Here is a 27,807-nt window from a genome sequence, read left to right as displayed (position 1 = left end):
CCATATAAACTCTGGAAAACGTGTAATATCCAGCATCATTGAAAATGGAACATGATCTGACAGAATACTCATATAAGATTTCTATTGATTTTACAACAGCATGGGCATCAGCAGAGCTAATGCAATGGTCAAGCCATGACATTGTGTGCCAAGCTTCACTTATATAGGTGTAGCTTTCTGCAGGTAGCAGGAGCTGACTGGACAATACGAAACTGTTATCACAAAACTGATGCATATGTTTAGCGAATGAAGATCAGATATATCTGCATTCATATCACCTACTACATACAGAGGTAAAATAAGGGTCATCAATAAAAGAGTTCAAAAAAGCAAGAGTATTCAAATAAATGTCTTCATTCTGAGGACACTCATATGGCGTGTAGACAATAATGACAAATTCTTTGTTTCCAACTTTTAAATGCACAGCAATACACCAGTTCTGATGACCTTTAAAACTGGACCCAGCTTTTTGTGCCATAGAATGGCTACTCCTCCTGCGATTCGCCCCCTCACTCACTATACCCATAGAAAGATCCACAGTAGACTCACCAGCTCCACAGAAATAGTCATTAATGCAGTTCAGACTTCCCAAATCCTGTTTCGATAAAAAAAAGTTTCTTGTAAACAAAGAACATCACATTTTTTGCAACAGTCTATCCACAACCAGACGTCGTGCTTTATCTCCAGCTGTTTTACCGACACGCAGTCCCCGGCAATTGTAAGAAATAACACGCATTAATTGGTCAGAAGGTTCTTCTGGAATCACTGGAGCTGGTCACTCCAGGCCCTTTAGACGTTGTAGATTTATTCTGTGGTTCGTAGTAACGTCGCACCACCGAACCTTCTGGCCACAGCTCTGGGTTATACACTTCTGCCACGTTCTCACACTCCACACTGACTTTAGAAGAACTATATCTGGTGTTCCCAGTGACAATACGCCGGCACTCAACATCACGCCCCACGTTTTCCTTTAAGATAGTTCGTTGGTGTGTCATCATCGAGATCTGGAAGAAATCTAGTTGCAAAGACAGTTACAAGCTTCGTTCTTACCACTTTTATGGTGCTTTGAGCGCCAGTACCAATAATAGGTGCTCAAGTTTAGCTTGGCGTTTTAACGGAGCTGGATGGCTCTCGGTTCTCTTACGCCGGCCTGGTTTCACCACTAAGTCTCATGTGGGTGAACTCATTTACAGGACAGTTTCAATGTCTGTCCCTTGTCAGGCTTATGATTACACAGAAACAGGCAATGGTAACACAAGATTTAAAATCCAAATACAAAACAACACCAATTAAGAGGTTGGAGTTTGTTTGATTGAGTGTGTGGACAGGTGTCTTTTATACGGATGACGAGTTCAAACAGGTGTAGTTAATACAGGTAATGAGTGGAGAACAAGAGGGCTTCTTAAAGAAAAACTAACAGGCCTGTGAGAGCCGGGAGTCTTACTGGTTGTTAGGTGATCAAATACTTATGTCATGCAATAAATAAATAAATTACTTACAAAAATCACAATATTATATTTTCTGGATTTTTGTTTTAGTTTCCATCACTCACAGTTGAAGAGTAAGAGTTTCTTTAATGACTTATGCATCTGTCCTAATTAAATGAATCAAAAAACAAAATAAAGGTTTTTGTATTGTCTTTGTCTTCAGCTGTTTGTCCTCAAGATGATTTTTTTGCTAATTATTTGCAATTTGGTCAGTGAATATAGCACTATTTTAAAACCGAGACAAACATGTAACAATTTATTTTTTAAATGGAAGAATTCAGATCCTGAACATTTCCCCTTTATTCACATAGGACTGAGTGATGCATATTTTACGTACTTACCTGTCATACCTTAGACGAACACTCAAATTATGATTCACACAAAACATCAAAAGGCAGACAGTTTTCTTTTAAAATCAACTTTAATTGTGTGCTTCCACATATTTACAGTCAGTATCACAGGTGGAGAAAAAAATACTTTCAAAAACCAACAGATTCTGAAATACTGTTTCCCTTGCAATAAGGGAAAAAAATTATAATATCTGTATTCCAGGTTATTAAAAAGGTGGAAGAAAAATGCAGAGTGTCTATCTCTTTGGCCAGTTATGCCGGAATCCTCTGTAAGTATTAAACAAACAGAATATTAATAACATGCGGGGACGTTTGAATTACCAGAAAAAATACAAACCTTACTGTTCTGAATGTTTACCTGTCTAGTTTGCCACTTAGATATGACATGCTTTTGTTTCCTGCAGAAAGGCTGTTCTTTTTTCCTTGAGGAAACTTCTGTTGGGCAAAATATTTAAATGCATTAAGCATAAAGAAAATATACATATTTCTGTAAATATATTTTGTAAATATAAGCCAACCACCAACCCACCTTTTTCCTAAAATCCTGGGCTTGCCGGTTTGGATCAAACTGTGTGTTGTCCTTAGCTTTGGAACCTTTAAAGCAGGGCAGGAAAAGGTTTATTTCATACTGAACGTCAACAGAATTTGGCAAAAAATTTGGATGTAGGTTTTCCGATAGAATACAACGAATGACTGAATAATCCTACCATCAAAAACTTTAAGATCTGACTGAGCATAGTCAAAGGGTTTGAAGCTTTCTTCAGACGGAGGTTCAGTCTTCTGCGGTTTGTCTGTCGATTTCATCTGCTTCTTAGTCGGTTTGGGAGTCACCTCTCCAATCTCACTGCCACCCTTCGCTCTTTTCTTCCCACCATCCTTTGACTCCTGAAAAAAAAAAAAATAATAATAATAATAATAGGTCACAAACAAAACAAAAAAAATATAAGAAAACTTAACTTTTCTAATTCATTCAATAACATTGTCTGCATTAACAATCGCTTCGGTTAAATGATAAAACATCACTGCACACGAGCTGACATTTGTCTAATATTCAGCATTTTGCCTGCTGAATTTCTCAAAGTAAATAAAAACGGCAAAACCAAGGATTATTTAAAAAAAAAAAAAAAAAAAAACAGAAAAAAAACATTTCCAAGTAAATACTAAGGATCAAAAGTTTATCAAAGAAGCTGCAAAAGTAAATTTGCAACAACTTAGATCCACATTTTTAGGTTCTTCAGTGGTCTCAAAATCTGCCATATTGCTAAATCAATTACAAGGAACGTTTTTTGTAATTTTAGGTCAGAAAATAGGAAATATGTCTGCAGAAATTGCTTTAAAATGTCTAATTATACAGTAAGCTAATGAGATGAGGGGTGACGGAGGTGGCGGTAGTAGGGATTCATTCTGTAATCGGTGGGTTGCCAATGCAAACCCCCGCTCTGTCCGTCTCAGTTGCTGTGTCCTTGAGCAAGACACAACACCTGCCCCAGCCCCCTGATGGTGGTCAGAGGGCCCAGTGGTGCCAGTTGTATGGCAGCCTTGCTTTTGTGAGTCAGCTCTGGCTACAATGTAGTAGGTGTGTGAATGTGTGTATGGATGTGTGGAGGACTGATGGTAGAGTAAAGCGCTTTACAACTGCAGGCCATTTACCATGAGACGAGATGATGGGGGATATTAGGTTTACGAGACGAGATTCTTTTCTCATCACTGTGAATTGAATCAACATTTTTTCATGTTAACGAACCAAATAAATATTTCAGAAAAAAATCCAAACTGTATTTGAAAGAATTTGTAATCAGTGTAGAATTAATCTAAGTATTTTAGATTTTAAACAGATGATCAAATGCAGTTAATATTTAAAAGAAATAATGAAAAATAATGAACGGGATTTAAAAAAAAATTACACACAACAAAGGCTAACCTCAGCGCTGTACCTGAGTGGAAAATGTTTAGCTTCCAATTTCTACAAATCTAATTTCTTTAGAAATGTCTTTAGATTATTTCTCATTCTACAAATATATATATATATATATATTTTTTTTACCACAAAAAAAATGTCCTTTTCCTATTTGTTGTGCAAAAATATTTCAGAGGTTTACAGCTGAATATATGTTTATATAGATGGCAGCTCCATGGTTCTTAATTTTATTCATCTAATTAATTTTCATGCAAAACATTTCTAGAGACCAGAATAAATACTGATTTTGGAGCCTGATTACAGTGTCTTCCACAATATTAATGTTATGCTAGGAGAGAAAAAGCAAAAACAACAAATCTAGCTTTTAAATAAAATCCTAATTAGACAAAAAAGGGACCATCTGAAAATGACAATTTGCTGAAATTACAGCCAATATTTCTCTGCAATTGGCAGGTGGATGACAGTTACTTTTTGCAGGGTTTGTGCCTGTATTTCAGACTATGATCCATGCCACCAGACAGCGCTAACAAGCCAGCTTGCTGTGATCCTCTGAAGAATCACAGACTAAATTATTTTGGCATTCATCACTCCTGCAGGACTGAAATAGTAAAGCTGGCAGGAACACGTATGGAAGTCAAAGGGCGTGATCTCCTTTTATTGAAGCCCACCTCGGATATTAAATGCAGAACGCAGATAGAATAGAACCTGAAGGAAAGGTTGTATATGAGTAACTCAGTAGGTATCGTGTAATACCCTCAGAGAATGTGATCTGACAGCAGGGTGGCTTTAGAGGAGAAAGAAGCTCCCGTTTCTCCCCAGTAGGGAAGAAATATGCGATGAGGAAAAAGGCTTCAGCGCTGCAGTCCCACGCTGTGCGTTGACTCTTCCCCAGGCACGTTATGTTACAGATACAAATATTAAAAAACATAACAACTCTGCTGGCACTGCAGGCTGACAGATGTAGTTCCCCTGCTTGTCATTCACAGTAATCCTACGCTGGAAAGACAGCTGTACCTGGAGTAAACGGAGGCTACCACACGTGGTTAAACTGACTGTCCTTAACATGCGGTACCAGACTCCTGGCTACACGCAGCTCAACCTTTTCATCAAGCATGTTCCACCTAAAGTGGAAAAGACAGGAGAGGGAATGGCTTACTGCTGCTTGCTGGCGAATGGTGGTGATGTTCTGCACAGACTCCTGATAGCTCCGTTTAGCCTTGGTTCTTTCCTCTGTGGAAAAAAAAGCAACTACTTAATGTGGAACATACATGAACAAAAATCAATTACCATAGACATAGTTACATCCTTTTTTTTACCTGTCAGTTTCTTTGCTTGCTGTTTTGCCTCTTCCTTTGACTTCTTCTTGACCTCCAGCTCCTTCTGCTGCTGTTCAATACTCTGCAGTTTCCATCTCTTGCTGATCTGTTGAGGTAACAAAGCAAACTATGAAAACTCTCTAAGAGGGAGAAAAAAACCCACCAAGAAAAACGCAACAACAAAGAGAGAGCTTAGATTACCTCAAATATTTTTGAAGATGGGTCAAACTTGGAATTTTTGTTAACGTGCGCACCAGTGGAGGGTAAATACTGAAGTTTCAAACAAAAACATAGGATTAAACTGTTTAATAATAATAACAATTCAGTAGCTTCATCTTTTCTCATATTTTACCATTCTGAAAGGATTTTCAAAAGACTCGATGATACGCCTGGCTTTCATCTGGGCTACAGAGAGGGACATTTTGTCAGCAGGAGTTTCCAGTTCCTTTGAAAGAAAGAGTTTTAATAAAAACTGAATCACAATTAGAAACAAACATACCAGCTGAAAGAAAGTTGACTACAACTTTATTAGAACCCCTCCAGAACAATTTATTCCCTGAACTCGTTCACATTTTGTCCACCATGGACTTCAATAAGTACTGCATAATAGCTTCAGCTATTTTGAAAGAAGAAAGAGTATGAATCTCAGTCTCTAAATGTGCAAAGAAGGTAGAAACATACCCCAAAGGACTTGCAGGTGTAAACGCAGCCAGAGGTGGTACTACAAATTCTGATTCAGGGGTACCGAATTCAAGTGCATGCCACACTTTTCAGACTTTTATTCGTAAAATATGTTTAAAACCAGGTAATCATTTCCTTCAACTCCATATTATGCAATACTTTATGGTGGCCCATCATATAAAATCCCAGTAAAATGACTAAATGTGGAAATGTTAAGGGGCTTGGAACACTTTTGGAAGGTGTTGCATTTACCTGAAAAAGAGTGATTCTAGCTGGAGCCAAGAGGCCGCTTATTTCCTGCTCATCAACATCCATTCTATGATCCTCGTCTGAGAACAGGATTCCTTGTTTTATTGGGACTTCTGGAAATTAACAAATTATGAATTAGAAAATAAAAACCATAGTCACCCATTTTTATTTCTCCAAGGTGTAACAGTCAAGTTTACCATCAGCTGTTAACTGAGGGTTGTCGCTCTCAGACCCCCGGGAAGTATCATGTGGACCAAACAACGTGACTTCTGCCTGGATACAGATAATCATTTATTAACCCTAGTATGGTGAGTCCAGTTCCCAATTATTAAGACTGAAAATTCTGGGTTTAAAATGTCTTCAGCCAACCTTTTTGATGGATGTGAGTCCTTTCTTCTTTTGAGCTACAATCTCAGCCTATGTGAACAAAATGGAATAAATCCAAAGCTAGATGTGGAAGTGATGCTGACGCGCTGACTAAATAATGAGCGACAGCTCAAACTGCTGCCATCAATTTCTCCTCACCTTCAGGAGTGGCATTTCCCTGCCTTGCTGTACCAACAAATGAAGCTCATTGACCTGCTGCCTCACCAGCGGTGGGACGGGGTTACAGCAGGCGATGATGCCCTGAGGCTCTCTGAGGACAGAATAAAAGCTCATCTGGATAAAAAGGAAAAACGAGTGACATAAAATTGTTTCAAAAATGTTAAATCTAATAAACTTACTTGGGCAGCTCTTCAGATATTTTGATCATCATATGTGTGGGCAGGACATATCTGAACAGAAAAAAAACAGACATTAAAACACGATAAAAAAAAAAACTTCAAATCAAGTGGGCTGAAATGAGTGGATTTACATAAACTCTCAAAACAAAAATGGATACAGGACATTTCAAGAACACCAGGTTCACTAAATTCACACTGCCTACCCGGTGCTTTCATCTTCCTGCCTGGCCAGCTTGTCCCTCCAGGCGTATAGCAGCCTGAACGTGGTGAGCTGCTGGGTGTTAAAAGACCTTTTCTGCTTCCTCTGCAGCTCTAAATATGACTCCTCGGTGTAGATCGGCTTCAAGTATTTCTGTTGGCAGAGGGAGAGGAGGGTGATGCGGTGAAATGGGACAAGGGATAATAAAGAATGTTATGGCATTGTAACAAAGAACAACAAAGAAAGGTAAAATTATTTTAAACTTGGTCCATCCTGGTTAAAATATCACAATATGCAAGTTAAGTCTGTTCAAAATCTACATCTAAAAATGCTAATTATTAAATAGCAATTTATGAAAATGAAGCGAGAGCTGGGCTAACCTTCAGTGAAACATCTTTGCTTTTGTTCCAGACAGACTGCAACAGGCCCGGCTGCCCATGATTGGACTCCAACAGCTGCACTCTCATGGAGTCGTAGATGTAGAGGAGATAGTGGGTGTCTGCTCGAGCATAATCGATCATCTCATCTGGCAAGGGGCTACAACGACATCATAATGGCTACAATTAATTTCCTTTTTCTCAGGTAATGTTAAATCCAACTTAAAATATAGTGTATTCTCCAAGTGTTCGAATTTTGCCTTGTTACAACCATAAACTTACATTTATTGTATGTTATAAACCAACACATGGTGCCTTATAACTATAAAGTAGAAAAGAAAAAACAAACAAACATTGTTTTCACGTTTTCCTAACAAAACTCTGACCAGCTTCCCTGTCCCCGGTGACGTAGAGCACCCCCACAGGATGATGCTACCTCCACTGTGTTACTGAAGGGATGTTGTGCTCAGAGTGATGTGCAGTTTTCCTCAACAGTGTTTCACATGTAGGCAACAAAACTGGACTTCCATGCGGTTTTTTGCTGCTTCTCCGATAAATACTACTTGCCCGACCTGCCAGATCAGGTGGTGGTGGGTTTGCAGTTGTACCAGACTCTTCATTTCCACAGTGTTATGTGAGACGTTTGGAGCTTGAGATATTGTTTTTTTTTAAGCTAACCCTGGTTTAAATATCTTCACAACTTTATCTCAGACCTGTTTGCTGTGTTCTGTGGTCTTCATCTGGCCGTTTGTTCTCTGAAGTTCTCTACCAAATCTCTAAGAACTTAAAAAAAAAAAAAAAACAGCTGGATTTATACTGAGATTGAACTGCAGAGGTTTACCAATTTGGTGACTTCTTAGGTGAGAAATACCTGAACTGAATTTTATTCAAGGGTATCAGAGAAAAAATGGGGTGAAAACAAACACCTGCCACAATCTGTTTACTTCTCCTTCAACTTCACAGCATCACCTTCTGTTGGTCTATCACATAAAAACCCAATAAATTACACTGACGTCTGTTGGAGTAATGTGGAATACATTTGCAAGGAAGTATACATAATAGTTTTTTGAGAAAGTTAAAAAGAACTAAAAAAGAAATGTTTTATAATGAAACAATAACTGGTTCCAGCTGATAACGCACCGGATCCTCCAGTCAGCCAGCTGGTAGCGTTTGTCTGAGTTCACGTTGCAGAACTGCTTCAGTAAATGGTCGAGGGAATGTCTGGCCAGGTTCAGGGCTCGGCTCGCCTGATGGGTGTCAAAAAGGTTGACAACGTACAAGCCAAAGTCCCTCTGGAGCCACTCGATGTCAGAATCAGCACCATGAAAAACCTGGGTGGGGGGAAAAAAAGAAAGACATTTGGCAGAGTATTAAAAAGACAAGATGATTATTTTTTATTTGGATGATTTTTGCAAATCAGTTGGCAGATTGAGTCAACATAGCCCACTTTGTCCAAAGGTGCCCCTACTGAGTGTGAGTCATGTTGGCTCCCACGCATCAGAAGACACCTGCCAACTTCATCAAACTTCTCTGAGTATGACTGGTCTCTGAGAGACATAATAAAAAGTCCAGAGCTTTAGCTAAAAAAATAAATTACAACATCTTCCTTTAGGAGGAACAGATTAGAAAGATGATTAATTACATTGAAGTTCATTATTTCAAATGTCAGTCAGTCAGTCATTTTCTACCGCTTATTCCATAATGGGTTGCGGGGGAGCTGGTGCCTATCTCCAGCAGTCTATGGGCGAGAGGCAGGGTACATCCTGGACAGGTCGCCAGTCCATCGCAAATGTTATTTTGTCAAACCGATTTCCCACAGCAACAAATGTCTGAGCCTCCTGCTGGAAAATGGCCAGTCTGCTCAGACTGTTGAGCTGGCCTGGCAGCTTCAAACATGGGAAAATATTTAAAAGCCTCCCTCCAAGAGAGCTGTCAGCTTTTAATAAAACAATGCAGTTCAGAATCTGGCCCGAAACAATAAGAGTCCAGAAGACAAGCACCAGACGGTATCCACAGAAAATTATATTTGGACAACCACAAACTGCATTTTTGTGGTTCACAAATGTGCTAAAGCTCAAATAATAATTTCACAACATAAATAAAGGCTTAAAATCTTTGCAATTTCTTCTTTCGTTAAAATATTAAATCTCGTAGGTCCAAAAAGGGAGATCAGCAGAGGGCAGTGCAATATCTGGTTGATTTGCTCAACAAAATGCTGATTTGCTGTCTGTGTTCCTAATGACTAAATATCTGTAGGTTAACTCTGACTGTGGTAGCCTCTACCATCCTCTACACATGCATCTTGCTCTTCCTTGATTGCACATTTCTTAACTATTTGCACCCTACAGAGCTGCTGTAACAAGTGAATTTCTTTATTGTAAGATCAATAAAGTCTAAAAGCTTATCTTACCATTTCAACAACCAAAACTAAATTCCTTTAAAGAGCAAGCAGCTGCCATAACTGAATCAAATTTACCCCATCATGTATACTCATACATTCAGACAACATACTAGAGAACTCATTAATGGAACTGTTTCTTTACTTTTACGATACTTGGGTCAGTGAACGCCTCGTTCAGGATGTACATTTCGCTGCGGAGCTCCAGAGTGTCGATGATGAAGTCCTCCTCTCTGGTGGAGATCTGCATCAGACAGGTGAGGCCGAGGAAGCTCCTGTAGGAATGGTGCTGCCATGGAGAACAAAATGTCTTAAAAAACACCTTAAAAAAACGCTCAAAGCATTAAATCACAAAAGTCCTAATAATGCATTCTGGCCTGACACTACATGCCTGAAAAATGTTGAATGGCTTGAGTTTTGTTCCTTTTACTTTGATTTGAATTAAATGTGATATTTATACCTCGAGGTCCACTGCAAATTCAGATAATCTGCACAGCTTCTCATTAAGAACCACCAGGTCCTCCAGTGAGTCTATAAAGGATAGCTTGGTCTCAGCCATTGGTTTGTACATCTAGAACACAAAAGCAGATAAAACATCAGACTGAGTCTCACCTTTCAAGCCATGAATTCACAGCGATGTACAAAATAAAACATTGTAATTACATTTCCTTAAAGAAATGACTAAAAGCTGTGGGTTAACTTAGAAGCCATGCAGAGGTGCTTATCAGAACCTAAAGAACATCCATGGATCTTCTGTTTAGGCAGTAGAATTACAATAATCATGTGCTGATGGTGTAAATGCATTAATGACAATTTCCAGGTCTGATCATGATGCAATGGAAATCAACTTTGCAATACTTCTTAAATAATAAAGGAGGAAACCAGATATTAGACACGAACATCCAACATTTAACAACAAAATATTTTCAGCTATCAGAGTCTACGCCTAAAGAAAATTCTTAAAAGTGCTTAAAAATGGACCAAGTACAACAGAAACAACAAGGGCCCAAAAGCACAAACCACAGAATATTATAGTGGTCTTGAAGGAGGGATGTAATTTAAAGCAGCTACAGAAAAGGAATAGTCGAACAGATATGAAGAAAACTGCCTCAAATTAGATCCAGAAACACTGAACCAATACCTCAGCATATCGCATATGATGGTCAGCTGTATCAAAGGCTGAGGTCAGCTCCTGCGTGAGCAGGGCAGATGCTACAAACTGCAAGTTCACCAAAGTTCTAGAGAAACCCGACTGAACTTAATAAAGAATGTTTGATTTTTCCCCACAGTGGAAGTGAGCTGCTCAGTCACAACCATCTCTAAAAGCTTAGCAATAGTAGTAATTTAAAGATGGGTCTTAATATGCTAGGCAGGGAAAGGTTTAAGGTTATATTATACAATTACTATATCTGACTGCATTACCTGAGGCTGTGGCTTGGACAGTAAACTTTCTGCTATGGTGAGGTGGTCCAGTTCATATTGGTATGGATGTGCAAACCTACATGAAGCAAAATCGTCAGATCAACAAAGAGACAAAGAGCGTTGACATTACACAACAAACGCCTCACATGTCTTCAACATGTTCCTGAGTCCTCTGCTGGTGGATAAAGTCAGCCAGGGCAGCCGGGACATCGAGGTCCTCTGGCCTCTCTTTACGTATTTGTTTGTTTGAGAAATCTACAGTTTGAGAAAACGAATCCTTTAGGACAAGGCAGAACGGTAAAACAATGAGAACTACATGTGATACCCATGAGGATAAAAGGCTTGGCATACATGATGGAAGTGGCTTCAACGCATTGGGCTTGATGAAGATTTTGGGAACAAAAGGCGTATTGCTGTTGTCAACTTTCTCCTTAAATTTCAGCTGGGGCCTCGCCACGTTCTTGGCGTGGAGCAGTCGGAATGTCTCCGATCGACTGCCAGAGCTGGAACCCTGAAAAACGATAAACAGTGTTAGGCACCAAAGTGAACACAGCAGAACTATAATTAACAACATGTGGGGAGCTGTCATTAGATATTTATATTGGAAGCAGAAGGGTTTTAAACACCTCGGTGACACAGAAAAAAACTAATTTGGAGTCTTTCTCCTGCATCTCCCACAAAAAACATTGCATGATCAGATCAGCGGTGCCAAACTCCAGTCCTTGAGGGCTGGGGTCCTGCAACTTTTAGATGAACCCATAATTAGGCCATTAGCAGGACCTCGACTACACGCAGAACAATGGAGCCAGTTGATTTAACGTTATTGGACCTGGAATACATCTAAGAGATCTAAGAGACCTGCCCTCGAGGACTGGAGTTTGACACCCCCAGATTAGATGTTTGGATTGGCACACAATATACATTTCTGGATTTGAGATTCTGATAGGTCAATGATCTCACCTTACGATTCCAGCTGGAAACAACAATTTTTGGAGGCTGAAACCCAGCAGGCATAATGGGTTTCTGGCTCCTGTTCACCCCATCAGCTTCATCAAGGAGAATCCCCTGGAAGTTATAGCAGAGTTTAGTTGGTGAGCAAAAATGTTTTTATAAAAAAAATAAACAACTGTTTCCTAGACAAAGTTTCAGGGCTTACCGCTCTTTCGAGAAAAACATCATTTGAGTCCACAACCAAGTCAAACCTCTCCTCAATTCCGGTTAGCTTGTTCCGGTCTCTTATGTGAGATCTGCAGCCATGGTGCTGCATTATCTGACTCATGCTAACACAAAGAAACAGGGGCAAATGGCTCTTGTTACCCAGGCATCTCACTGATGGATGAACTGTGGCTTTCACACTAATAGACATACATTTCAACCAACTTTCAAAAGCAAAGCTATTTAGGACATTAAAGTTAAGAAGAATACAAGTATACGTTAGAAAAAATTAATAATGAAGGCGTGTATCTGCAGGTCCTGACATAATAACTAAGGAAATTATGAATTTTCGACTTACATGTAGATTAATTAATTAGGGGAAGTGTTTTGTCCCATAGATGGGAGCTCGACAGAATCAAATAAAAGCAACACTCACCAGTGTAAAAGTTTATCTCCCTGACTTTCACAGAACTCCTGGAAGCCCGGAAAGCTCCGATAGAAATCATATTTGTCTCCTGTCTGAGGTAAGCCAGCAGAGGCTTTAGTGGCTGATAGCACAGCCCCCAAACCATACTGTAGAGAAAAAACAGGAGACACTCTTCTTATAGAGCACTTGTAACACAATCATACAGATTTTTAAGACAAGGAAAATATGCAAGATGAGGCATTTTTACCCAAGGACAGCTGGGACAAAATCTTATCTTACTGCAGTTTCTGGGCCATGATGTTATTCTCATTTTTTATACCAACTTTTAATCTAGGTTAGTAGCAAAACCATCTCTAAGGTGAGTCTGCAGCAGCAGCTATTTACTGGTAATACCATCACATTAAAAACAGCCATTGCAAAATAAATTTATGTTTCATGTCAAAACAGGTGATTTCATTTGAAGAAGCTTAAATGTACATTTTAATTCATACCAAGATAGTCTGTCTGGGGGGGGGGGGGAGAGAGAAATGATGGACACTGAACATGGCAGTTGCTTTAAAAGCAAGTGCTACATTATAGCTACAATAAAAAAAAAACATGGCGAAAATAACTATTAGTAAACCCCCCCCCCACGTCTTTTTTCTTAACTATGTTGTTGTTTCCATTAATTACTCCATCACTTTCGGATTTCAGTTGGTTTTAACATCAAAACTGTTACTCCTGAGAGACATATAGGTATATTCTTCAATTTAAAATTCATTTGTCAATAAACTTTACACTACAAAGAGATATTTAACCAGAAAACATATTTTTCACTAGCTAAGTAGCAACTAGCTTGGGGAAAACTGATTAAAGGTCACATTGGAAGCGTCCTTGTTGGTTTGTCATTTATCAGAGCTTTTGATATGATGTGATTAGCTCATAGCTAACACAGGCTCATCCACGTTGTGTTCTTTCCCAAGACCAAGATTTTGGTTCAGACTTACTTTAACGAAGGCGTCGACGTCTTTGAAACCAGGACACAGCTCATTTTCCTCTTCGCATTGGGCTTCTGAATTATTATCCTGAGGTCTACTGTTTGTGGATTCCTTCTTCTTGGAGGTTTTCATCGTCTAATCTCTGTTGTGTACATGCGTGCCACAGGAAGGAGCTCCCTTCGTGAGTGTTTTCTTCGGAGATGTGCTAAATGCCGCCAAAATACCTACAGCGCCTCCTGTCGGTGTAGGAACTGAATGCAAAAACATCCTGTTCGGCGTTATCTATCTATCTATCTATCTATCTATCTATCTATCTATCTATCTATCTATCTATCTATCTATCTATCTATCTATCTATCTATCTATCTATCTATCTATCTATCTATCTATCTATCTATCTATCTATGCTAATATAAACAATAATAAATACATTAAATAGATAAAAATCAATATTCATAAATGATTTAATAATTTATTTCACAAATACATGAATGTGTAAATTAATAATTAGAGTTTCAGTTAATTGTGTGTTAAAATTGTATATAATTATTTCAGAATTTATTTAAATATATACTTTGTGTTTATGGCTTGTCTAATAGATCTTAGCATCTGATTGGTTAATTTGCACAGCAGTTTAACTGCAAACTAATAACATTTTATTTTTTCATAGTCTGTAACGTATGTTAACAGGGTCATAATTTACAGCTAATGTAATAATTTGTGTTGGTTGCATCTGCGCTGCAAAAGCATGCACCTTCAGTTTGTTAAAAGACACATAGTTAAAATCACTGAACAACTTTGTGTTTTCATGGTTGCTGGTAAACACAAAATAGTGAAAGCTCCCTAATAGTGAAATGCAGAATTAAAAAAAAATATTTTAAAAAAAGTAAGTAGCAAACAAACAAAACGCAATGTGGTCAGAGGGGTCACAGGGAGCCAGTGGTGCAGAGGTAGCTAGCGGGTTTATTTGAAGGTGGGCCCAAAATTAATTTTTGCTTAGGACCTCATGCAATCTTATTCTTAAAAAAATTACAAACTTAAAAAACAATAACACAGATAAAAGGCGCCACTATGTACCCAGGGAGTATCTTCAGATGCTTTAGCAATGTGGACTAAGGTCTGCTTTGAATTTTAATTGCTTTTGGCCACAAATCCTGCAGGAGCAGACGCTGGTCAACAGTGCATCCATCCAATGTAGCAACACTGCAGACACATCAACATTTCCTCTGTGTTGCCTCATCTCCTCCAGCTTGGCCGAGAAAGATGCACCGGGATGCTGCTACCATAAGGGGGCAGTGTGGACATTTTGAATCTGTGGTAACCATGGGACAGCAGCTGCGGCACTGGGAGAAGCAATATGCACCAATCATATATTCACAAGCATCTCCTTACGAAACATATCCAGACCATATCTGGATTCAAAGCATTTTGCAGAGTTACACTATGATGTGAATATACTCATTGTAAATCCCTTTTTCTCTTTGTGTTAACATCAACCACACAGAGCCCAGTGTAGTGGTCCAGCAGTCGATAGCATGTGAAGAGCCAAAGTATTGACACACCAGCTCATTATAAGTGATCTGTGGTGTGTGGGGAGAAACCTCTCTTTTCTTCACTTCCCATTTGAATCAATATCTTCAAGAGGTCCTCTCCTTATTATCTAAAAAGCATCTCTGCAACACTGGCTCAATCAATATTTCACAGCAGCTTTCCGTGTCATTCTGTTGTTTCGGTGGAAATTCTCTGAACTTCGCAAATGAACTAATAAACCAGATCTGTTGAAAGAGACAGAGCTGTGCAAAGCTAACAGCTTGACAGATTTGGAAAGTGCGTTCTTGTAGATATTGGGTGTGGAATTAAACTCACAAAATATTCTTTGATAATGGCCCTAATAACGGTGTGCAACAACACAATTAATGTATCAAGCAAGACCTTTATGGACTGTGTTCCTTTATCCACCAAAGAAGACATTACTGCAACCTTTTACCCCCATTTATTAGCTTTTTCATAATATCATCCGTTTTATAGGTACGATGGTGCCCCGAAGCTCTACTCAAATTCCTCCTGCAGTAAAAGACACTAAAACTGCTGATGCTGAAAATGACCCCAACCCACACAGAATAATCATAGAAAAGCAGACAAATCCAGAAGAAAATCCTCAGTGAACTGTTTTTATTAAGTCCCTCATTTAGAAAACACAAATGCACCAAACAATATTATACATGCACATCTTCCGCATATCAAGACCGTTCACTTTTCAATGTGAAAAATGTTAAGAGTCGAAGATCTCACAGAGATCACTGGGACATGAAAATACTGAGGAGTAACAAAGAAGAAAGGCCAAGCGTTGTCATCTGGAGCTCCAATTTTCATAATCACTAGTAATATTTTTTTTAATCAAATTACAAATTTAAGTTTACTGACTGCAAAATTTGAAAAAACTGTATAAAAACACAAAAGGTATTGATAGAGAATTACCTTTGTGGTGCAATGCATCAGTTTGACCCCCTTGTAACATTTTGTTACAGTGCACCGAAAACTGTGAGGCAGCAGCTGGGGCAGTTTTTTTTTTTTTTTTTCAAATTCAAGCTGTGACTGAGAATTACAATTTGAAATAGGACGCCACAATCAGGTCTCAGAATGGAGCGGGGAGTGACCTCGATTCAACAGCAAATATATACATACAGCACAGAGTCCTCTACTTTTTTGGCACAGCTGCTTAAGACATTAGAAAATGCTTTAAATGAATTAATGCTTTGTGACAGTAGATTAGTCTACTACTACTTCAACCTTTGATTTGAATATGTTAATGTTCTGTGGAAAATGAATCCACATTTATAAATAGTTGTTTTTTTATTACTGACACCTCTAAAAATTCCTATAGTATAAATGTAACCAAAACATTTTCTAATGCAGGTGTTCTGCAACTTTCTGTAGGTTAAATGTAAGACTATTATAATTTAAGTTTAACTCCTGCATAATTTATGAAAAATATCTTTACTAAAATAGTTTAACATTCATTTGTTTCAAAGATAAGTTAAAAGAAAACAAAACAAATCAAAAACAAAACTTACTAGATATACAGGTCCTTCTCAAAATATTAGCATATTGTGATAAAGTTCATTATTTTCCATAATGTCATGATGAAAATTTAACATTCATATATTTTAGATTCATTGCACACTAACTGAAATATTTCAGGTCTTTTATTGTCTTAATACGGATGATTTTGGCATACAGCTCATGAAAACCCAAAATTCCTATCTCACAAAATTACCATATTTCATCCGACCAATAAAATAAAAGTGTTTTTAATACAAAAAACGTCAACCTTCAAATAATCATGTACAGTTATGCACTCAATACTTGGTCGGGAATCCTTTTGCAGAAATGACTGCTTCAATGCGGCGTGGCATGGAGGCAATCAGCCTGTGGCACTGCTGAGGTCTTATGGAGGCCCAGGATGCTTCGATAGCGGCCTTTAGCTCATCCAGAGTGTTGGATCTTGAGTCTCTCAACGTTCTCTTCACAATATCCCACAGATTCTCTATGGGGTTCAGGTCAGGAGAGTTGGCAGGCCAATTGAGCACAGTGATACCATGGTCAGTAAATCATTTACCAGTGGTTTTGGCACTGTGAGCAGGTGCCAGGTCGTGCTGAAAAATGAAATCTTCATCTCCATAAAGCTTTTCAGCAGATGGAAGCATGAAGTGCTCCAAAATCTCCTGATAGCTAGCTGCATTGACCCTGCCCTTGATAAAACACAGTGGACCAACACCAGCAGCTGACACGGCACCCTAGACCATCACTGATTGTGGGTACTTGACACTGGACTTCTGGCATTTTGGCATTTTCTTCTCCCCAGTCTTCCTCCAGACTCTGGCACCTTGATTTCCGAATGACATGCAGAATTTGCTTTCATCCGAAAAAAGTACTTTGGACCACTGAGCAACAGTCCAGTGCTGCTTCTCTGTAGCCCAGGTCAGGCGCTTCTGCTGCTGTTTCTTGTTCAAAAGTGGCTTGACCTGGGGAATGCGGCACCTGTAGCCCATTTCCTGCACACGCCTGTGCACGGTGGCTCTGGATGTTTCTTCTCCAGACTCAGTCCACTGCTTCCACAGGTCCCCCAAGGTCTGGAATCGGCCCTTCTCCACAATCTTCCTCAGGGTCCGGTCACCTCTTCTCGTTGTGCAGCGTTTTCTGCCACACTTTTTCCTTCCCACAGACTTCCCACTGAGGTGCCTTGATACAGCACTCTGGGAACAGCCTATTCGTTCAGAAATTTCTTTCTGTGTCTTACCCTCTTGCTTGAGGGTGTCAATAGTGGCCTTCTGGACAGCAGTCAGGTCGGCAGTCTTACCCATGATTGGGGTTTTGAGTGATGAACCAGGCTGGGAGTTTTAAAGGCCTCAGGAATCTTTTGCAGGTGTTTAGAGTTAACTTGTTGATTCAGATGATTAGGTTCATAGCTCGTTTAGAGACCCTTTTAATGATATGCTAATTTTGTGAGATAGGAATTTTGGGTTTTCATGAGCTGTATGCCAAAATCATCCGTATTAAGACAATAAAAGACCTGAAATATTTCAGTTAGTGTGCAATGAATCTAAAATATATGAATGTTAAATTTTCATCATGACATTATGGAAAATAATGAACTTTATCACAATATGCTAATATTTTGAGAAGGACCAGTACAAATAGGCAGCTCAAAAAGAAACAGGGAGAATTAAAGACCTAATGTTCGCTACCACCTTTTGAAATCTCCTTCCAAAATGATTACATCCCAAATACAAAATAAACTACTATCCCATATTTTCCAATTTCAGTACCACACCTTTACCATAACATGTGTATATAATAAGGAAGATAAATACCACTTTGTCAATTTATCTTGATGATTCTTGGGTTTGGCATGCGAGTCAGTTGCTTTTGCAGTTACATGACCAAATTTTAATGCCTTTTACACAGTACACATCATAAGAGTTTGTAAGAACAGGTTTTAGTCTACTATCGAAGCAGTGTTTTTCAAGTCAGATCTTATTAAATACTAACTCTCCTAAATGAGGTGCTAGTAGGTAAAGTAACAAGAAGGTTTTGATTTTAATTCCCTAAACAAACATCAATAAGGCAACATTTGCTGGATTGTGAGAAAGGCTGAATGTCGGGTGATTAATTCCTTTCATCTTTCATTCTCATCAAGAATCCTACAGTTTTGGTGCAGAACTAGCCAGAACTAAAACACACGGACAGAGTGATTGAAGTATTTCTCAAAAACAGAAAAAAACACATTAAATGAAATGGAAAGATTAGAAAAACAGCAATGGAAAAAACAAATGATGTCTAAATTTAAGATGTAATGAAATGCACATCTGTACATATTTAAGCATTCCTAATGTCTAAAATTGAGATGATTAAATGTAATACTTTTTAAAAAATCCAGCAGAAACTAGAAAGTGCAAACCTTCCTTTTTATGTTGATTAGAGTCTCTAGGAACATTTAATTAGGAACCTTTGACGTCCTGTTTCCGTAGGGATAAAATATAATGTGACATAAAGACCCCATGTCTCTAAGCCACTCTACAAAACAGAAAAGAGAAGAAAACATGGCAAGGCAAGGCATGCTACTCAAAAGTTAAGCAGATGTGTGTTGACCTTTAATAGATAGGAAACGGATTCAAGTAAAATAACTACTGGCCCAAATTTATAACAAAAAACGTTTCAACTGGAACTATGACAAAGCTGGCTGGACGAGGACCCAAGGTTATTATGAAAAATGGTAAAACAAATTGTCAAATTAGCACTGACAAAACTGTAGCCGTTTTTTGTGTGAGATTACTTAACTGCAATAAAAGATACATTTATTTTGAGCTTTTTTCACGCATCCGCTGATTATTGTAGAGGGTGCTGTATGTAATCGTATGCTGTAAGAAGGTAATAAAGACTGGCATTCATATTGGAAAACATTGGCTCCTAATTATTATTTTAAACAACACTTGACCTTTGTGCAGAGTTTTTGGAAGAAAAAAAAATAAAGCAGGAACAATTAGGAACCATATCAAACATTTAGAAAGAAAACATCCAAATCAAATCATCTCCACAGTACCAATACATTACAAAACAAAAAGGCTGGCAATGCTTCCATGTACCAAAGACATAAATGTTGCCTTTTTTCAGTTTGTATGATTCATACATCGGCCAAAAGCATGTGTTACCCATGTAAGTATCTGTTCGTTTTAATAAAAACAAAGTGATGAAAGAACATACATAGGTTGTCTTGCACAGAGAGCCACAGAAAAGAAAAAAAAAAACATAACCAGACTCAGACTTCAAAGGGGTTTTCGAGTCATATACACATATTTTGGGGAAGAAAATGGTAACAATAATATATCGGTACACACTTTAATCAGAAAGATGCACCCAACATAGCCTGTATTCTGTGGATTTTTCCACTTGTTCCCTTACTCTGGCAATCTATGATCATTAAACAGAAAAGCAGACATTTCAGCTCCTGACTGGTTCAAATCCATTTTTGTGCCCGCGACACTGACCTTGTATTATTCTACACGAATGCTCGTGATGCCTCACTAACCCTGCACCCGCAAGCATTGTTACCAAGATAAAAAGAGTGGAGAATGTATATTTAAATACCAGAATGGTCCTCTTAAAATCACTTGTCCATGACTCCGTAAGCTAAGGTGATAACCATACACAATCTTGCTCACCAACTTTCTGTCTTTTGTCTCATGTCCATCCCTTTCCTGGTGTCATCTTGAAAGAACCGTCCTGATTTAGTCCTCCCTAAATCTTGATATATTAGTCTTGTGCGGGTGTCATTAGTGCCATTAGTCCAATGCCCTTTCCCCACAGAAGCCCCTCAGGCCTGCTCTAATTTATTAAGATGTTTTAATGTCTTCTAAATCATGGCACATGTCAGGCTTTCCATTCATCAAGTCAGACTGTTAAATGGCCCATTGTGTTCTGAGCTAATACCTCTCTGATCTATTCGCTCCTGCCACCTTGGAGCATTTGAATGATAGAGTGAAGCAGGTCTGAGTACCTGAGTGGTGGTGGCGGCGGTTTTTCATTGAAATACGTAAGCAAACAGTGACAGCACAAATTACACAAAAATGGCCGATAATACAACTAACAACAAAGGACAGATTCACAAACTATTAAAACACAGCTGACCATTTATTTAGCCAAATAATGTCGAAGCTGGTGGCTAGATTTCAGTTTTCAGACTGGCACAATTGGCAGCACTTTGAACGTCTCGTCCCAACTATAATGGCTGATGATGATGCATATCGGCTGGCTTCGGCTGGGTGCCCAGACGGATGTAGGGAAAGAATAAAAGTCCTGTTTCAATTTTCCCTCACTATTAATGAATAAATCATTAGTGTTTCCAAAAGGTCCTTCATTCTCTTGTACTCAAATGTCCATGTTGCTATTTCAAAATGTTCAAGGAGAAGTTCACTGATCATTTATTTCATTAAGACAAAATGACAGTTAAGGAGCCTAACGATTTAAAGATAATTTGACATTCTAGAAGACAAGAAGATCTCTGTATCTTTCTGGAGTGATCCGGCACAATACCTTCACCATGTCCTTTCTTTAATGAAGATCCATAGAAAAAAGACAGTAAACTGGTAATATAGCATCATAATAACCAGAATTATCTGAAGCTTGCAACCAAAGTGTGCCTTAAAGGTGCACGGAGAAATCCGTAGTTCAGTGAACCCACCACACAGTATCAGCCTCAAACCTTCAGTTTGGAGGCTGATACCGAGTGGGGAGAGCTAAATGTTAGCCTTTTTTAATATTATTGAGGTGTTTAAAGATAAAATGAGGAAGCAAAGAGATGTAAAAAGCTATTTGAAACAAAACTGTATTTTGGAAATGTCGAGACATGTTAGCATTTTATTCAGACTGTAAGAAAGAGACAGATTTCAAGCAGATAACAGGAAGGCTGGATAGAGTAAATAAGAGAGGTTGTTTTATACTATGCTGCTTAAACCTCTGTCAGCCTTTTGGATCTGGGGTAAAGATAAGGGTCTGCCTTCTCTAGGGAATATGCTCTAGGACTGCAGTGTTGCCATTGCCTACCATACCCATCGTTAATATAGGATGCTACAGATAGTTTCAAACGTAAACTCGCAAATAATTTTATTTGTTTTAAAATATTTGAAAAAATCTGTTATAGAGCGACTGCTCGGTCACACACACAATGTGAGGTTGCCTCTTGTTCTAATATAAGTATTTCATAACTGCTTATGGCAAGAAGGCTTCAAATAATTTTTTTATTGCTGTTCTATTATGTTGTTATAATTCTTAAAGATAAATCAGAATCTGACAAAATCATTGGTGGCAGGTGAAAGCTTTACAAAAACAGGAATAATGAAATCAGCCAAAAAATCTGATCAGTGCATCTCTAGCACACATGCTGCAAGTCAGGAGCTTTGACGTAGGAAATATATCCTACCTGGCTGGACTGTGTGCAAACTGGAAAACCAGTAACATCTTCTAAACAATGTGCTAACTGAGCAGGCTACCTGTAATTAATGCAAACTGGTAATATTGGATATTGTACATAAGGAAATGTGTTAACTTATTGAAATTAGCTATGTTTTAGATGGATTTATTGCTACACAATCTGATAAAAACATACATGCTCTATGGTTGGACTTAATTAAATTCCTTGAACTTTGAGTTTGACGTTGGAGTCAAGCAAAGGTGGAGGTTGATTTTTCTGAAAGCAAATGTATTTGAGTTGTAGTTATTTGATTTTGTTACTTCAAATCTTGTTTCCTTTTTTATTTTATAAAAGTTCTTCCAAAGTCCGTTTTAGTCAAATTTTCCCTTTACCTTAAGGTTTATTGGATTTTAGATCTTGTCTACTGTGAACCAACATTTGGGTCATTCTTTCAACACTGACCTCCAAAATACAACTAAAACCACACTATAAAAAGGAACTTTTGAGGATAACAAGTATTAGCTGGTAAAATGACTTACATCAAGCACCTTAGTTTGAAAATGCAATGTTCAGTAATTGTTACATTCTAACACTAGGAGATATATTTTGGTAACAGTTTCTACCTAAACATTTTTATTAGAATTTAATTGAAGATGTTCATTGAATAAGCTGTTTTTCTCAGCTATTTTGTTTTAGGGACAGCAATGTGAATGAACATACCAACAACCAAAGTAAAGAGCTGTTATAAGACCTGTGAAGTCAAACTTGCTTGCAAGCTAAGAGCCTTAACCTTGAGGCAATTGTTAGCAATGAATTTAGCTGTGACGATGAGTGAAACTATTTATATACTGCCTTGGCATAACAGATTTAAAAAGTTTAGCCGTACTCGTCGTCTTCCGCTTTATCCGGGACCGGGTTGCGGGGGCAGCAGACTTGGCAGAGACGCCCAGACGTTCCTCTCCCCAGACACCTCCTCTAGCACCTAGCCCAAGGTGTTCCCATGCCAGCCAAGAGACATAGTCCCTCCAGCATGTACTGGTACTGGGCCGTCCCCTGGGCCTCCTCCCGGTGGGACGTGCCTGGAACACCTCCCGAGGAAGGCGTCCAGGAGGCATAGATGCCCAAGCCTCCTCAACTGGCTCCTCTCGATGTGGAGGAGCAGCGGCTCTACTCCAAGCCCCTCCCGGATGGCCGAGCTCCTCACCCTATCTCTAAGGGAGTGCCCGGCCACCCTACAGAGGAAGCTCATTTCAGCCGCTTGTATCCGGGATCTTGTTCTTTCGGTCATGACCCAAAGTTCATGGCCATAGGTGAGGGTAGGAACGTAGACCGACCGGTAAAACGAGAGCTTTGCTTTTCGGCTCAGCTCTCTCTTCACCACAACGGACCGGCACAGCGCCCCCATTACTGTGGCAGCCGCACCGGCACTTTAAAAAGTTTATTACAATTTTAGTATCTTTTTATGCCTTTATCACAAACCAATTCTTATTTATTCGGTTTTGATTTCTTTGAGTATTTCAATTCATTTGAGTGAAATACATTTTCTTTTCAGAATTATACTAATTTTATTGAGTAATTAATTTTAAAACCAGATGAGAGTTAAATATTTTAAGTGTCTCTTACACGTTAACTGCCATGTTTTTACTCAAAAATATGAATTAAAATCTACCAAAATTAAAAGTATGTAAAGTAGTGCTAAAAACCAGCCTCAGATTGAACTAAGAGAAATGTTTTACTATATTCTTCTTGATTTGGTGAATTAGTTATTTAAGAAGAACATGGGAAATAAAAGTTTTAATTTGAACACAGGGGTATTGCATTCAAGAACAGGATGTCATGTTGCCATTCATTTATGAGTATTTTGAACTGCCACATATTAGAAAACTGCAAAAACTGTTAAAATACGGATAGCATATATTTAGTCTTATAGCAAAGGCTTTAGCAATATTTAACTCTGTTGAAATGCAAGGATCTGTTACCAAAACAAGTGAGAAAGATGTTGAAAGCCATTTTCCTTTCTCACCTCCACTTGCCTGGTGGCAGTGCGAAGAGGGTGTGAAGTGGATGTGAGGTGAACGTCGGATTATCGGTTTTGGTGACAAAAAATGCTAGGCAGTACAACAGATGGATGTAGCCACTGGGTATGAAAAGTCACACTTATGTAGAAGTTGTTTTACCGCATGGGTTTTTTGTTTTCAGTCTTTTTGACTTCATTTTGTAATAGCCATAATATCCTCGTCAATGATCTTTCCTTCCACTTTATCACAACTTTGAATTACAGAGTAAATAATAGAAAAGTAACAGTGGTGATCAAAGGGTAACAAGAAATTTCTGAATTTACATGTGCCAAATTTGTTAAATCAGAAATTAAACACACCTTGAAAACTGAACTAATAATGAACTAGCTTGTACAAACATTATATAAACAGCTACAATATTTTATGATATATGGGTTAAGTCATGTGCAGGAGCAGATTGTCTGTTGGAGCAGGCAGTTGGAGGTTATTTATGTGTTGAATTCATTTCCAGTATTTTCTCAAATGCTGGAGATGTGAAAAAAAAACAGCAGGGGGGTTGGGGTCGCTGCTAATCCTTGAAGTCAGATGGTACCGAAGCCCTGAGGCATTTTAAAATCTAGTATTTTAGGCAAGTAGCTACACTGTATGTTTTATGTACAGTTTATAGTGTTTCAGATTAACTAATTAGGCAGTTTTTTGATGCAGTTATGTGTCACAAAACTAGTGACACTGAATGTTATTTTTCTCCCTGTCATCCAATTATTTAAAGGCTAACGTTCCTGCACTGTGTTGCTCTGCCTTTTCTGTATCTACAGAAGTCTCATTCATTTTGTCAAATGTTTTAAAACTCTTTCTCTTTGTGAGATCAAATAAATGTTTCACAAGAACATTGAAATATATTTGTTGTCCAATCAACATTAATGCTTGAAAACCCTGGTGACTACATCCATCTCTATTGGTGCCAATAGTTTAAATGGATTTCCTTGTTCCTTTATATTTAGTAAATGTTTTCTGGAAGGTCAGAATTTATAAACGATGTGCACAATTTTCAAGCATCAAATGAGGCCACATACTGCAGCTGAAATTTGTTTCCCAAACTGTCATCCCAATTTCATATACACTAACTGGCCACTTTTTTAGGTACACCTTTTTAGAACTGCTTTAGCCAGCTGCATATGGTCAGCAACAAAGCTCCGGTAGGATGTACTCAATAATGGTAATAAGGGGGTCTAAGTGTACCAAGAAAAATTCCCTCACACCATTACACCATGTGCACCAGCAGTCTGAATCACTGATACAAGGCAGTTTGGATCCTTGCTTTCATGTTGTTTACACCAAATTCTGAATGTTGCAGCTTAAATTGGGTCTCATCCAACCACACAATGTGGATCCAATCTGTTAATGTCCAATGTTGGTGAGCCTGTACAAACTGCAGCATCAGTTTTCTGTTCTGAGCCGATATCAGGGATATCCGTTGTGGTCTTCTGCTACTTTAGCCCATCTGCTTCAGGGTTTGATGTGATGTTCGTGTAGAGATGGTATTCTGCATACCTTGTTGTTTTGAGCTACTGTTGCCTTTTTATTATCTTGAACCAGGCTGTCCATTTTGCCTATTCCTCTGACATCAAAAAGGCATTTTCATCCTCACAGCTGCTGCTCAGTGGACATTTTTCTATTTTGGACTATTCTCTTTAAACCCAAGAGATGCTTGTGTGTGATAATCTCAACACCAACAACCACAGCATGCTGAAATTCACTTAAATCCTCTTTCTTGTGCACTGTTGGAAGTTCAGCAAGTTTTCTTCATCACTTCTAGAAACAGGTTACCGAATAAAGTGGCCAGTAAATATATGCTTTTGTTAAATTCCATTACAATACATTTGTAGTCTATATTTATGGATACTGAGCAAAATCAATGTACCTCACCTCTGTATATAAACATTAGAGCTTTGTCTAACATTTTTAAGGTGGGTAGTTGAATGCTTCATTCATAAAATGTGGAATTACCCATTAAATGTAATATCAAAATCACTCTACAGCTTATAAGTTTAAGATAGAGAAAGGTTATCCCTCTAAACACTGGACATCCACAGACAAGATTTTTATGGCTGTTTCAGATCAGGCAATCCTTGTCTGTTGTTCGTACATCTTGTCAAAATTTAGCCTAAACAAAGACGTTGAAAGTCAGGTTTTTGAAAAACATGTACACTAGCGTAAACATCTCTTTTTCAACAACTTTTCAACTGTCAACTACATTTTCTCCCTGTATAGATTGAAGTGAATGTTGCCTCTGCATGCATTGACGTGTTTGCTCAGGGGGAAACCATTGCTGAAGCACTGTGTTTTTAAACATCTTAGTCTTATAGATCACCTGGTCCCAATGACAGTTCTAGACCATATTTACCGGGATGGGTCAGGGGTCAGGGTGGGCCAGTGTTTTTACATGGCAGCACAGAAGAAAGGAATAAAACAAAAAAAGGGCAATATTTCATTAATAAATATGTTGAGTGAGTCACAGAGCTACTTGCGGCTCTGGAGCGGCAGGTTGTAGACCCCTGACCTTGCAGATGAAAAGTGAGCTCCTATCTCAACACGGCTGAAGCTAAAAGTCATTCAGTCAGTCAGTCAGTCAGTCATTTTCTACCGCTTATTCCATAGTGGATCACGGGGGTGCTGGTGCATATCTCCAGCAGTCTACGGGCGAGAGGCGTGGTACACCCTGGACAAGTCGCCGAAGCTAAAAGTGCAACACCTTAATTTTTAAGTAATTGTTAAAGTAAAACTGTAAATTTAAATTGGTCCAAGGGACCAATCAGTTACAGTTTTTGTGCCACTGCATATCATCATCAGAAATTGTTTTAGTATTATGTCTTCAGCACAGGGGCCATAACATGGGCCAAGACCAGTTCTACAGGAGCACTGGCCCCTGCTGGCCCCTTCCTAGAACAGCCCATGCTTGTCTCATTAGTTACTAAAAAATGGGAAGTTAAAAACACAACATGTCATTGTCAGGATCTGTGCCATGTCTGTGTGTTTTGGTGTTTTACTGTGCCAGGCAAAAGTCAGGTAACCAGCCACCTTATGGGTTACTCCAACCACTCAACGTCCCCAAACGTCCTTGGTCTCATATAGCTCTTGATTTTGTGACTGGATTACCCACCTCTAGGGGTATGACAGTTATCCTCACCATAGTGGATCGTTTTTCTAAGTCTTGCCACCTTGTACCCTTAAAGAAGCTTCCATCTGCTTTTCAAACTGCCCAGCTGTTAGTTCAGCATGTTTTTCGACTACTTGGCATTCCACTGGACATTCTGTCAGATCGTGGCCCTCAGTTTGTTTCTCGTGTTTGGAAGCAGTTTTGTTTAGCTCTGGGAACTAAGACCCCTTGACCTCTGGCTACCGCCCCCAATCTAATGGACATACCGAACGTTTGAACCAGCAGGTGGAATCCATTCTCGGGTGCATGACTGCCACAGAACCGTTAGATTGGAGTACTCATCTCCCCTGGGTCGAATATGCCATAAATTCACAGATTTCTTCAGCTACTGGCCTATCTCCTTTTGAGGTCTTCATCAGCTACCAACCTCCACTGTTCCCTAGTGATGAGTGACATAGCAGTTACCTCCGTTCGTCACCAC

General features: G+C 38.8%; 1 protein-coding gene across 1 annotated transcript; it reads right to left on the bottom strand.

Annotated features, from left to right (window-relative positions):
* Positions 1-1,889: 1,889 nt before the first annotated feature.
* On the bottom strand, positions 1,890-13,879 carry exosc10 (exosome component 10). Its single transcript, XM_047375991.1, has 25 exons — positions 13,691-13,879; positions 12,714-12,850; positions 12,279-12,402; positions 12,083-12,187; positions 11,474-11,633; positions 11,269-11,377; positions 11,123-11,198; positions 10,161-10,271; positions 9,846-9,989; positions 8,443-8,633; positions 7,306-7,462; positions 6,930-7,078; positions 6,727-6,777; positions 6,527-6,638; positions 6,371-6,418; positions 6,199-6,274; positions 6,005-6,114; positions 5,424-5,516; positions 5,273-5,341; positions 5,072-5,177; positions 4,912-4,985; positions 2,545-2,722; positions 2,367-2,431; positions 2,196-2,272; positions 1,890-2,104 (listed from the first exon to the last, which is right to left on the bottom strand). The coding sequence occupies exons 1-25, from the start codon at positions 13,811-13,813 to the stop codon at positions 2,074-2,076; spliced, it is 2,676 nt and encodes an 891-aa protein (XP_047231947.1). The 5' UTR covers positions 13,814-13,879; the 3' UTR covers positions 1,890-2,073.
* Between the last annotated feature and the right edge of the window lie 13,928 nt (positions 13,880-27,807).

The sequence above is a fragment of the Girardinichthys multiradiatus genome, chromosome 1 (genome assembly GCF_021462225.1).
Source record: "Girardinichthys multiradiatus isolate DD_20200921_A chromosome 1, DD_fGirMul_XY1, whole genome shotgun sequence".
NCBI lineage: Eukaryota > Metazoa > Chordata > Actinopteri > Cyprinodontiformes > Goodeidae > Girardinichthys > Girardinichthys multiradiatus.
The sequence above is the reverse complement of the archived record's forward strand: the minus strand, read 5'-3'. Positions and strand labels throughout refer to the sequence as shown.

What these genes read in the sequence shown, in the direction of transcription:
- exosc10 (XM_047375991.1), bottom strand. Translation starts at nt 13,813, where the DNA reads ATGAAAACCTCCAAGAAGAAGGAATCCACAAACAGTAGACCTCAGGAT. An exon ending in GGGAAATGCCACTCCTGAAG is followed by an intron (nt 6,419 to 6,526) that starts GTGAGGAGAAAT and finishes TTGTTCACATAG; the next exon opens with GCTGAGATTGTAGCTCAAAA. An exon ending in CTAGAATCACTCTTTTTCAG is followed by an intron (nt 5,517 to 6,004) that starts GTAAATGCAACA and finishes TTTCTTTCAAAG; the next exon opens with GAACTGGAAACTCCTGCTGA.